Source organism: Uloborus diversus, chromosome 5, assembly GCF_026930045.1.
Source record: "Uloborus diversus isolate 005 chromosome 5, Udiv.v.3.1, whole genome shotgun sequence".
NCBI lineage: Eukaryota > Metazoa > Arthropoda > Arachnida > Araneae > Uloboridae > Uloborus > Uloborus diversus.
In genome coordinates, this window is record NC_072735.1 from 176370946 (window position 1) to 176384013 (window position 13068).

Here is a 13068-nt window from a genome sequence, read left to right on the forward strand (position 1 = left end):
TGGCACGATTTTTACGAGAAGTTTCTTGGTATTTTGAGTTCATTGTTGCGCTCATATTTTAAATATACGTTCAGTTAGTGAGTGAACATTGATTCCTCCTGTTAAGAGGCATATTTGAGCAGTTCAATACATTGTATACTTTCATGGAAACTTCTTACAAAAGACACGCTATTTTTAAAAAAAATTCGTGCATCAACAGATACTTTTGCTGGATGAGGCACAAAATGGTCTTCAAAAGTTAAAGCTAGAACTCTTGATCGAGCTCCTATTAAGAGCTTCTTGTTAATTTGGATTTATTGGACATATTAAAAAATAAATAAATAAAAAAGTGACAAAAATATACATGATGATGCAAAGTCAAATGATTGACTCAATATTTTGTATCAAATAATAGATTCATTCAGTTTCTAATGAAATTAACACAAGATTTAGTGATAAATCTAAGTTCAATATTATATGTGCAGGTTATTGAACAAGATAAATAAAATATTTCAGTTACAAGTAAAAGCTGTTGAACGAAGCAAAAAGAATTGTTTTGCGAAGAGCCAATGTACTTCAATGATGAAAAATGAAGACTAGAGCACAAATTTTAAACTTGCATGGTTTTTTTTAAAGAGAAAAATTTTAAAGATGCGTTTTCTAACATAACTTTGTAGCTTAAATTATTTTTTCACCGATTCCAATCAACTCAGCTAACTGTGAAAGATCATTTTCGTGTCTCAGAAGGTTAGAGATTTTTTTTTTTTTTTTTTTGGTGCATGATGGGACAAGCGAGACTTTCATCTTCAGCTATACTGCCAAGAGCATGCCGCTGGATATTAACGGAATATAGTATCAAGATTTCCTCTTTTTCTGGATTCCAAAAATCGTGCATTAAATATTTGCTTTAGAAACGGTAGGATCAAGATCTTTTCTGTTATAGCTGACTATAAAATAAATTAAAAGTGTGGATAATAAAATTTGAATTTCTTTAATGACCTTACTTAAAAAAATGTACTCCTATTTTATTCCACACTGAGAAAATTCATGTTTAAAAAAACTCGACCCCCCAAATGAAATGTTGAAATGCCGCCCCTGCGTCACCCCCAACCAGAATGTTTTGAAATGATAGTTTCAATTAGGTATTGAACAAGGGGCTCAACTAATGGAGAATTTTAGTGTCAGAAGCCTCATCCAGGCACTTTAGACTCAAGGTCATGACTACAAAGCCAAACTTTCGTAATAATAATAAATTAATTTAATTAAAAAATTGATTCATTCCATGATTCTATCTAACTTTAATTGATTCATGAGGAAAAAAAATATTGCACCTTCATTACACACATGAAAAAGCTTGCCACCCCCAAAACTCAAGAAGAATTTCTATGCATATGATTAAAAAATAATAAATCTTTGTTATTGCTTAATTTCCCCCTTTTAAAAAGCCCCCGGTGCTGATTTGAAACAATTGCTATTGCGGATTAATTCCTGAGTTGCGCAAAAAATGTCTTTTCTCGCTTGGAGTCGAAGTTCAAGATTGGCCGGAGGATAAGACCAATCAGCTCTATTTAAACGATAAGTAGGCCAAGTTCGGACACTTTCCAAGTCCTATTGCGCGCTCGCTTTCGGAGGAGATTCTAATCTTAGTGCAGCCTGAAACAACTTAGAGCGAGCGTGGACAAGTTGCTGTTAGTGGAAATTGCTCGGAAATTGCTGCGAGATCGAAATAAAACGAATTTTACTTTTCTAATGCTACACCAGACAGATTTGTTGGAACCAGACTGCTATTATCCTTATGTGGAAGTAAGTACCGTGGCTCACACTTGACCACCATTTTTTTTAATTCGCTTGCAAAATGAAATGTTCATTATTCTTTCATGAATTTACTAATACTGGATAAAAATGTTGTCTACCGGGGTATGGTAAAAAAATAATTCACCATTCAAATAAAAATAATTCGCGCAGTAATAGCAATTAGCAGTTTATTTTCAGCAAAGGCATAAAATAGCAGTTTGTTAAAATAACAAACTGCTATATTCGTTCATATAGCAGTTTGTTATTTTATGCCTTTGTTTTGGCTCGCCATGTTTCAGTTTGTACAATGTTGAACTAAAAGCTGTGTGCATTGCTATTTGCAAAATTTTAAAGAGGGGGGGGGGGGCTCGGATATTTTCCGCATGGCTTAGCAGGCTATTTTCCCCGTGGAAACAGATTTTAGTACAGATTGGATTTATTAGAATTAGACATTTTTGATAACTCATTAATGGCTGGAGAAGAAATGTTTTAACAGTTTTGCGAAGAAAAAGTACCAAAAGCAAAGAAGTTTTAATTTCTGAGGGCCCCCCCTCCTCCCCATATGGACGCCTATGACTGTGTAGCAGATGGGAAACAGCAGCTAACATCAAAAACTAAACTGCAGCAGAGGTTACCTCGAAGTGATATCCCGATTAAGCTATAACCCCCCCCCCTCTCCAATGTAATTCCTTCGAGACGAATTTTTGAAATTCAGTTTTGCATTTTGTGAGCTAAATGTTTTAACAGTTTTGCGAAGAAAAAGTACCAAAAGCAAAGAAGTTTTAATTTCTGAGGGCCCCCCCTCCTCCCCATATGGACGCCTATGACTGTGTAGCAGATGTGAAACAGCAGCTAACATCAAAAACTAAACTGCAGCAGAGGTTACCTCGAAATGATATCCCGATTAAGCTATAACCCCCTCCCCCCTCTCCAAAAATTCGTCCTTCGAGACGAATTTTTGAAATTCAGTTTTGCATTTTGTGAGCTAAAGCTTTTGCAGTTACGTAGCTGCAAAACGTATTTTTTGTGCTCGAGTTTGCTGAGCTCATTAAAAACATAAGCCAGTATATATTTTCAATGCGTTTTTTTTTAATTTCGAAAACATTGCTGCTTTTGCTGTCAATTAGCAATTGTTGACTAATGAATAGTTTTTTTTCCCGCATGACACTTTTTTTTCTGTACATTACCAAATTTAAGTCATTCCACAAAAATTTCTTTTTCAGTAAACATAGCTTATGGTTTAAACAACTGTCAACCTCCCAGGTGGGCACTGCTGATGAAACTATCATAATTTTAGATTCAATTATGGTTAAAATCTTAATTTGTTCGCTGTCCATGTGAAATCTGTTAGAACTGATCTTTCAGTGAGTAGCAGTGAGGTAGGAAATAAATTTCTCATTTAGACTTAATACTGGTCCGTACCAGTTGGACCTGTCAATTAGGGGGTCAATAGCCCCTCCCCCCGTAGTTTTCGAAGCTTTTTTTATGTCTGTTTTCTATTGAGTATATGCATTATGCTCCCCCTCCCCTCACTCTTAAAAACTTCGAAATGACGGGCCTGATAAATTGGACTTTTTGGTAGCAACATTTATTTCAAAAAAGAGGTAAAAGCTTAATTGCAACCACCTCCTGAAACACAAACCCTACCTTACAAATTCGAGTTGATATTTCACGTTATAAAACCTATGTTGATACGCCAAAAAAGCTCGCGGTCCTGAAAAACTTCCTGAATTCTGGACGATCAACTGCTCGTCTTCAAAATCATATTTTTATTTTTTTCCCTATTTGGTCTGGGGGGGGGGGAGGTTGGCGGATTTTTCCACTTTTGTTCTTCTCAGCTACTCTCGACTCACTTCAAGGTAAGAGTCTAGTTCAGCCAGTTCGCGCCCTTGACCTGACAACTCGACCAACGACCTTCAGGGAAGTGTTTGGAAAATTTTCCAAAGATTTCAAAATACTGATAAGTTTTCTAAATTTGTAACAAATAGATGAGTTGGTGCTACATTCCAAACGGGCAGAACGAAGGGTGACAAAGTTTTTCTTTCACAAATGTGTTTAGAAATCTTGGTTTACTTTTTATTGCTTTAGCCATAGTTTACAAAAAAAAAAAAAAAGAATCGACGTCGTTCACTGGGCTACCAATTATAAGCCAAGATTTCAAAACCTTTCTGGTCGTCAGTGCCTAGTAGAAGCCAATTCATTAGTGTCAACTATTTATTTTAGTCGCCTCTATTATATAACCACAACTACAGTACAACCACAACTACAATATAATAAATATAAACCCCCCATAAACTTAGAGGCGAATTTGCTTTGAACAAACTCTGTTGGAAAAAGATCTTCACGAAGAACATGTATAGATTTCTTTTTGATTTAAACAATTTTCCGTTCAATTTTGAACAGTTCAAACCCCTTAACATTATCGCCTACGGGGAAAGTAAATATAGATCTCGAAGTCAGAGGCAGACTTCTTCAAACTTTGTTGAAAATAGCTTTTAATGACGACTCCTAGAACTTTGGAGCCTCCGACTCAGACTCCTGTACCCTATACTTAGTCGGACTCTGATTCCGTATCTTTGGACAAAATGTATGCACGGAGCGGAGGGAAAATGACTGACTCTTGAAATTTAAAACCTTCGATTCGGACTCCATTATCCAAAAACAAGCCCGAATCCAAATCCGCAACAATTGCACAGTTGCGGACTTCGAGAGAAAATGACTCCTAGTCTTTGAATTTAAAACTTTGACATCCCGGATCTGACTCTTTTACTCCAAAATGCGATTGACTCAGACTCCGCAGCCATGGTTTTTACTTTGAAATATTTGTTGTTGATATGATTATTTTTCTTTTCAAGCTAGAGTTATAATTTATGTAGTCCTGTTATATAGTTCTTCATGTTTTAACAAACAGCTGCGCAGACGTTTTTTTTAATGAAAATTATTTTTTTAAGCGGAAATTTTATTTTTCGTTATTTATCCACTTCTTTGAATTTTTTGGCAAAGTGGGAAAAACAACTTTTTTTTATATAATGTATTTATTTTATGAACTTGTTATTTTTAATTCTTATTATTTTTCTTTTTGAAATATTTAAGAGTTTTTATGGGGAAAAAATATATTAGCTGCTTTATTTAAACGGTGCTACTATATTTGTTCATTTATTTTTTGCGTACATATATTTCATTAGATGAACGAGGTATATTCTGTTTTTAGAAATCACAGCTTAAAATGTTTAAAAGGTATGTTTGACATAATTTGAAGTCTTAGCCAATTTAGAGAACATTGGTCAGATACAGGCCCCGCTCCTGGGGTAGTCGGCCGCCTAGGGTGTCTGAGTTTAGAGGCGGCAAATGTCAAAATTGAAACTTTTTTTAAATATGAATATCTGTTTCAGTGCCATAAGATTCACTGCTTTAATGCTTTAAAAATAAATAGTAATAATTAAGTGTACCAGTGCTTGGATATGCAAAACATAGTTTGGAACTTAATAAGAAATTCAACTCAATTTTAGAGGTGGCAAATTGCGTGATTTGAGTCTTTTGAAAACATTAATTCATGGTTTCAGTGCCATAAGATGCACTACTTTAATTTTTAAAAAGATAATTTAAAGTGTGTACGTGTATCAATGCTTGGATATGCAAATCCCAGTTTGGAATTTAACTAGAAACACTCACTTAAATTTTAAGCACTTTACAATTTTTATTTTATTAATATGTCATAATTTCGTATTGTTATTCAATGGGGGGGGGGAGAGGGGGCTTGTCAATGTCGCCTAGGGCGGCAGAACTACTGGAGCCGGCGCTGGTCAGATACTAGAGTGTAGATATTGGTATATGGGAAAGTAAACTTGTTCAGTTCTAGACGAACCCCTTGTTTATGTATGCAATAGCTTTGAAAATTTTTTGTTTGACTAAGATCCGGGCACACCGGGGTCAGAAAGACCTCCCAAAAAAATTCCTTTAATTTGTCCTTTAGTTAAAAATTATTTTAATTTTCCTTTAATTTACAAATTTTGTCTAAGGGTTTGGCAAGTTTCGGGACACAATTGAGACAGTGGGAAGCAAAGGGACGTAAATGGATATTTTCAAGGTTTGAGTAAAATGAGTTTAAAGAACATCCTATGTAGGCTTCCATTGAATTTTTTTTACACAACACTGTACAGCAGCACCTACCAGGGCTATTAATTCTATCTTTTGCTCAAAGGCAGAGGAGAGGTTCACCTACCATTTGTACTGGTTATCTCCAAATTTTTAATTTTGCCAGCTACATCCCTTTGCTTCTCACTGCCTCAATAGTAAATTTTAACTGCCCGAATTTCCCTGTTCATTAGATGTGCTTATGTGTGAAAGCTTTAATTTTTAAAATTTGGAGATATATTCTTCAAATTGTTACTCTCCGTTATCCTAGATATTTAAAATCGGGGTTCCTGGGTTTTGATTCTGCTCTGCACATAAGCAATTGAGTGTAAGTTTTGGATCTTTCTCTTTCAGCCTCGAAAGCAGCGTAAACTAAAGCCAACTCACGCCGGTTTCATCGCCTGGCATGTCGTGATCGTCTGTTATTACTTGTGCACCACTCTCTGCAGAGCTGAGCCCGCGCTTTCCGAGAGCAAGCTGTTGGATCTGACCCATGAGTTCGACAATGCCACCATCTACTGGGCCACCGAGAGACCCTTGACCCTGAATGTCACTTACAACGGGACGATCCAACCTGGGGGTTACTGGTAAGGAATTTTAATCAAATTGATATTCAATACTGTTTAAGGCTTTCACGGCCGGCGTCAATATGAGGAGATATCATTTCCGGGCCTATTGGCCGTGGTCTAATTGGAGTAGAAATTCCAGACGTTTCGGCTTGCTTTGCTGCAGCCATCATCAGTGGTTTGAGTTTGGTGAGACTTCTCACCAAACAGTCTCACCAAACTCAAACCACTGATGATGGCTGCAGCAAAGCAAGCAGAAACCTCTGGAATTTCTACTCCAATTAGACCACGGCCAATAAGCCCGGAAATGATATCTTCTCAAATTGATATTCAGTGAAAAAAGCTTAATGCGAAACTGAAGGGATCGAAATATCATGCACTGGCGAAAATAGCGGCACATCGTAAAAATTTAAAAAACGTACTAATTACTGATTTTTAATTTGTATCTGGTACTCTTTCTTGCCGCAAAACCTACTTAAGTATTGTTTACATTACAAAGCTTGTGTGGTAGTGTACAAACGGTATAATCCAGCGTTTAATTTTTTTAGAGTAGACCCCTTTAAAACTTTTTTTTTCGCGGAGCCCCTGTTTATTTCATAAGTAGTATTGTTTGAAGCAGAATTCTTTATGTTCTATTTACATTCAATGTGAAAATTATTTCAAATTAAATTTTAATGTCAAAACGTAATTTCAATCTAGTTCTAGCCTCAACCAACGTTCAACTCAAAGTTCTAGTATCTAATCAATATTCTCTTTATTAGCTGAGGTAACAAATGACGCCAAACATACCTTTTTAACATTTTTTAGCTGACTTCTAGAAACAAAATATGCTTTGCTCATCTGATGAAACAGATACGTAAAAAGTAAATAAAGTAACAAATGAAATAGTGACGCATTTTAAGCAATGCAACTACTATATTTAATTTATTTTGTAACAAAATTCTTTAATCGCTTTCAAAAAGAATTAAAATATTAAACTCGTCAAAATACATTTCATCAAAAAGAGAGAAAAAAAAATTAAGTTAAATAACTAGACAAAAATAAAGCACTTATTTTCAGGGCTGTGGAGTCGAAGAGTCGGAGTCGGATAGATTTTGGGGGTAAAGGAGTCGGAGTTGTTCAAAAACATGCCGACTCAGACTCCAGGCTTATTTTCTTTCCTTTTCACTGATTCTTCTTGCATTTTTTAAAAACTGACTACCAATTGGTTCGATTACATGTATAAAAAAATACTAATGTGAAAATAACAGCCGTTATGGCAATCAGCTAGCTTGAGTGCTTACCGAACTTTCTGTAGCCGTCCCCTAGTTTGCTTGCTTTTGAACTTAACTAATAGCAACTGTCAGCAAAAGATTTTGTTGCCTAACATTTTCAATTAATCACTTTCAAATAAAAATAGAAATACAGTGTTTTGTTCGATCTCAGTTATAAAATAGTAAAAGAAATGTAACAAATTAGTAAGTCGAGGCCCGTAGCTAAGGTTAAAACGTTTAAGGGTGATCGGCAAATTCAAAAAAGTTATGCCGCGAAAGCACGAATCCAAAAGATCCGATGAAATAATCTCATGTTTTTTTTTTCTTTTTTAAGATTCTTTCTATAAGCTTGGTTCTCACTAAAAAGTATGGAACAAAATAAATGTAAATGATTTCTTGATTACAACACTCAATAATAGCAGTTAATCTTAAAATCTTCATATTAAGGTTAATTTCTAAGCAGCCAATAAAATTTAAATTAAAAATTTAGCGAAGAAATATAGGTATAGTAAAAGCTATTCGTATAAATTTGTATACCCCCGTATTTTGTGTAAAATTAGCTCCTGACGTATATGTGCCCTATTTTCGCTGAAATTTTATTGATGAAATATAATTTAAAATATATTCGCGAAAATTTTAAGAATTAAAATATTTATTTTTTTATAAACTCTGAAATTAACTTGTAGTGTCATCTACCAGATGGGTGTCACCCGGGGCAACCACGCCCTCTCACGAACTGGGATTTAGGAAAAAGCATTTTTTCTCTCAAGTTACAGCTTTCAAAAATTGAAAGCACACGATTTGATCAATATCAATTTGTTAAATATTAAAGGGGGGGGGGGGCAAATTACAGATAATCCTTTTCAAGTTTTTTAAAAGGGATTTTTAAGTCATCTCACTTTTTAACTCGTAACTATTGGAAAATTTGATTTTTAAATTGAATTTCTAACGTTGTATGCGTCTTAGGTTTAGAATAAAAAACAAAATGCGAAATTTTCATAAAAAGGAATTAATATTTAAATCTCTTTTTAGAGGTTTCTCCCCTTCCCCTGAAGGGAGAGAGGGAGTTGAAAAAATGAAATTGAAAATATAAAATAAATACGGAGGCTGAGTCGGGCGTTTCAAAATCCAGGGGTCGGAGTCGGCCATTTTCCTTCCGACTCCGCAGCCCTGCTTATTTTCCCCCGTTGCCAAACGATTTTTAAGAAGTAATAAATATGCTTTAGAAAATAAACAAATAATATAAAAAAATCGCCTGCACTACTTTTTCCGTTAAAACATAAGACTCCAAATTTTTTTCATCTCCCGTGTTAACGAAAATAGAATAAATAAATTAAACTTCACTATAAAAATAAAAACAAATGATATCAGCAATCATTATTTCACAGTTCAACTAGGGCTGCGGAGTCGGAGTTGTGAAGTCGGAGTCGGACCGATTTTGGGATAAAGGAGTTTGATCCGATCGTTTTTCCTCAAAGTTAGCAACTTTGCCAGAGTTTGCGGAGTCGGGGGTTTTTGTGGTAAAGGAGTCGGGAGTCTGAGGCTCTAAAATACCTTTCCAGTTCTAAATTCCTCAAATTCTTTCTTCCCAAAACTCCTAAAGTCATCCAAAATTCCTTCCAGTCGGTCAATTTGCCTCAGACTCCACAGCTCTGGTAAAAACTAGGGCTGCAGAGTTGGAGTAGTCTGAGTAATTTTGGAATAGGGGCGAGTCGGGAGTTGAAGAGTTTAAAATTCTGAGTCGGAGTCTCATTTTCCCTCAGAGTTTGTATTTCTGCCAAATGTTCGGAGTCTGGCTGATTCTGGGGTACAGGAGTCTTTGCCTTCAACTCCGCAGTCATGGAAAAAACATTTGCGCTTTGAGCTCATTCATTTTGATCCAGTCTTATTATCTCTGACTTGCGTCAATGTTTTGTCGACGCGATATGGTATTTCGATCATTATTAATAACGTTTTATTTTTTAATATTTATTTTTTGAAACCAAAAATTGAGAATGTATTATCATGCGAACGCTGCAATCGGCATCTGGATTCATCACAAGAAAATCCTTGTATAAAGCCAATATTACTGATCGAATAACACTGACGTCTCCCAACTCTGAAACTCGCACCACAGCATGCGTGACGGTAATATTTCATTGTTGAAGCACCCCTAATAGGGAAGTTTTCGATTTTTCAATTTTATTTTTATATGATAGAGTAACATGTATGAACATCATAGGTGAAAAAAATTTTGCGATACGATAAGTACTTTTTTTAAAATTAATTTTTAAAGTTCAAGCGCTTGTGACGTCAAATGGCATAGGAAGTGATGTCATACGCTCTTCCGATAGGGGAGAAACCGAAGGACATGCATTCGACTTCCAAGACGAAACGTAAAAGGCTTATCTCCTCGCGTTTCTGGAACATTAAACCTCTCATCCTCTCGGAAATATTCGAATATCATCATTGATGTTACTTGACGAAGATTATTTAGATTGTGCTTTAACGAATCCGGCCTCCATAGTGTGTTCAAAAGGATTATTGAATTTCTAAAAAATAAAAATATCAGCGCGCTCAAAATGTCCTTAGCGAAAACGAGGGATCTTCGGCGGAAGGCTGCCCATTAGTGCCCTGTGACGTGAGCTCGTGACGTTTCAGAAGAGCGCACTTTTGCACGTGAATTATTAAAAATTCATTAAAAATCAATCACGGTGTTTTAAAATTCGGCTATGGTGAATTTTTTAGTTTTGAGGGTCAATTAACAATATCCAATAGCCAAAAGATGAATATTTAATAGGTTGCAACTTCCCTATAATTTGATGGTTTTTTTTAGTAATGTTTGACATGCAGGGAAATGTCTTTTTTTTTGTCGACAAAACTGAACTGGATCCGGTAATTTAACTGTTTTACTGGTAAGACTATCGTTTTAGAAGAATGAAGAAACGAAAAAGTAGTCAACAATAAACTATCTATTGGAATTAAGGGTTAATCCACAGGAGTTAGGGTTGAAATTCAAACTATCAAAATATCACCAAACAGGCAAGTGCTTCAGTAAGTTACCGCTCTATAGCCAGGGCTAAAGTAGAAATACATGAAATACACCGCCAGCTCAGTCATTCCAGCAGAAGAGGTTTTCCACCTCAAGCTCAGTCACTATCCTATGCCGGGCTGATGCGTGCTAATAAGCACGAAACTGCAGTCCTCTGTTGAAATGACTGAGCTGGCGGTGTATTTTAGGCAAGTGCTTCATTCAAATGTAGAAGCAATTTTCACCCGTCATATCTCGGCGGGCGATTTTTCTAGTGTTTTTATTAAATGGTGTTGGAAGATGTTCTCGACACTCGTAAAGTCCTGAGCAAGGGACTCAGGATTGCCATTAATCATCATTTTACAATTTGCCCGCGAAAATTCTTCGTAAATCGTTCACATCATGGCAGGGCTGCCCATTCCCCCCAAGTTCAATGGCGCAAATTCCCCCCTCACCCCCCAAGTTTCACTCAACCGTCTTTTCTTTTTTATATTTTAACTCTTTTTTTAAAAATTTTTTTAAAAACATTGTTTATTAAATTTTCAAATATTTTTTAATTTTTTTATTTAACTTTTTTAGTAATTTATTAAAAAAATATACTTTTAATTATTTTATTTGAAAAGCTCTGTCTTTGTGTGTGTATTCTGTGCTACTCTAATGACACACAAACTAGATAATAAATGAAATAAAATATAAACAAAACAAAATAAATAATTTAAAGTAAAAAAAAAAAAACTTAAATAAAATTTAATTCCCCCCCTCACCAAATTTTGATGGCACAACCTGCGCCATAATCCCCCACTGTAGGCACCAGGTGGAGTAGCTTTGCTTTTACAATAATTAAGGAAAGATTAGATTCAAACATATGGGAGCTAACTACAACCAATTTGCTAGATTAATTTTGTAAAATCCCACTGTGTCTACAAAACGAAAAGCTATGACTACACAACTAATTGGTTATTTTTTACGAAACATACTTCATTTCATCTTTTAAAAGGCCACTGTTTCAATGTAATGTATATTAGGATTAATAATATAAATCTGAATATGAATAAATTGATAGTGATTGATACAACTGAATTTTCATTGCATGTGAATTTTAACAAGTTTGAAAAAAATTATTTAGCAATAGAAGAAACTTTAAATATATGATTAACTGGCCCGTCATTGTTTCGGAGTTATCACTTATCAGTTGTGGGATTTTTACTTTCATAGACTACTGACTGATTGAAAATACATTCTAAAATATTTTAAAGAAATGTTTGAATTTATGGCCTCATTAGTGGCTATTTCGAATCGTTTCAGGTATCAGAAAGATGAAATATATGCAGCAACACACGGTGGAACCCACTTGGACGCACCGTGCCATTTTGCGCAAGGGCGATGGTGTGTGTCTGATATTCCTCTTGACCGTCTTGTTGTTCCAACCTTGGTGGTAAACATCAGTGGCAAAGTAGACAGCAATCCAAACATTCATTTGGCAAAAGACGACTTGATATCATGGGAGAAAAAGCATGGGAAGATCCCCGACGGAAGTCTGCTGATGGTCTTGACAGGATGGTCGAAGTTCTGGCCCGATCCTTTAAAGTACTCTGGAACAGAAGATCGAAATGTTTCCCTGTTGAAATTCCCATCGATAAAGCCTGAAGCAGCAGAGTGGTTGGTATCCAATCGGAATATTGTCGGAGTAGGAATCGATACGATGTCCATCGATATTCCTGGTGGCATTCCGAGCACTCACGTGACTTTGATGGAAAAAAATATATATGGACTTGAAAATGTGAACAATTTAGATCTCCTTCCGCCGAAAGGTGCCCTTGTCTACGTAATGCCGATGAAATTGAAAGGTGCCAGTGGTGCTCCGTGTAGGCTGATTGCACAGGTGTCGTCGGAAGTTGCAAGTTCTGCAGCATCTGCTTTCAATTTTTCATCCTTGTTGACTGTGATCGTAGTATTGCACATTTGGCTGCGATTTTCATGACTTTTGAACGTCAACATACCTTGAAACTGTTGCCTGACGAACTTTCTATTATAGAAGTTGTTTTGATTGTGAAATTTGTTTTTATCTGTTGTTGTTGCAGTGTTTTTATAATAAATGTTTTTCCATAACATTTAGGAGTCCCTAGACTCTTCTTAAGTTAACTACCATTTTACAATGAGCAACTTAACTTTTTCAATTGTCAAAATAGAAAAACTAAAAAAAAAGGGGGGGGGACTTACCAGAATTATCCTTACTTTGAAGTGTTCGAAAGATACATTTTTTCTGAAATCTCAAACAATATCAAAAATTTGTAAATTCAATCTAAAGTCCCACAGAATTTTTTTCTAGTTC

General features: G+C 35.5%; 1 protein-coding gene across 1 annotated transcript; it reads left to right on the forward strand.

The window, feature by feature from the left end:
* The first annotated feature begins 1688 nt into the window (after window positions 1–1688).
* On the forward strand, window positions 1689–12832 carry LOC129222715 (isatin hydrolase-like). Its single transcript, XM_054857246.1, has 3 exons — window positions 1689–1782; window positions 6262–6494; window positions 12042–12832. The coding sequence occupies exons 1-3, from the start codon at window positions 1729–1731 to the stop codon at window positions 12715–12717; spliced, it is 963 nt and encodes a 320-aa protein (XP_054713221.1). The 5' UTR covers window positions 1689–1728; the 3' UTR covers window positions 12718–12832.
* The last annotated feature ends 236 nt before the right edge of the window (window positions 12833–13068 follow it).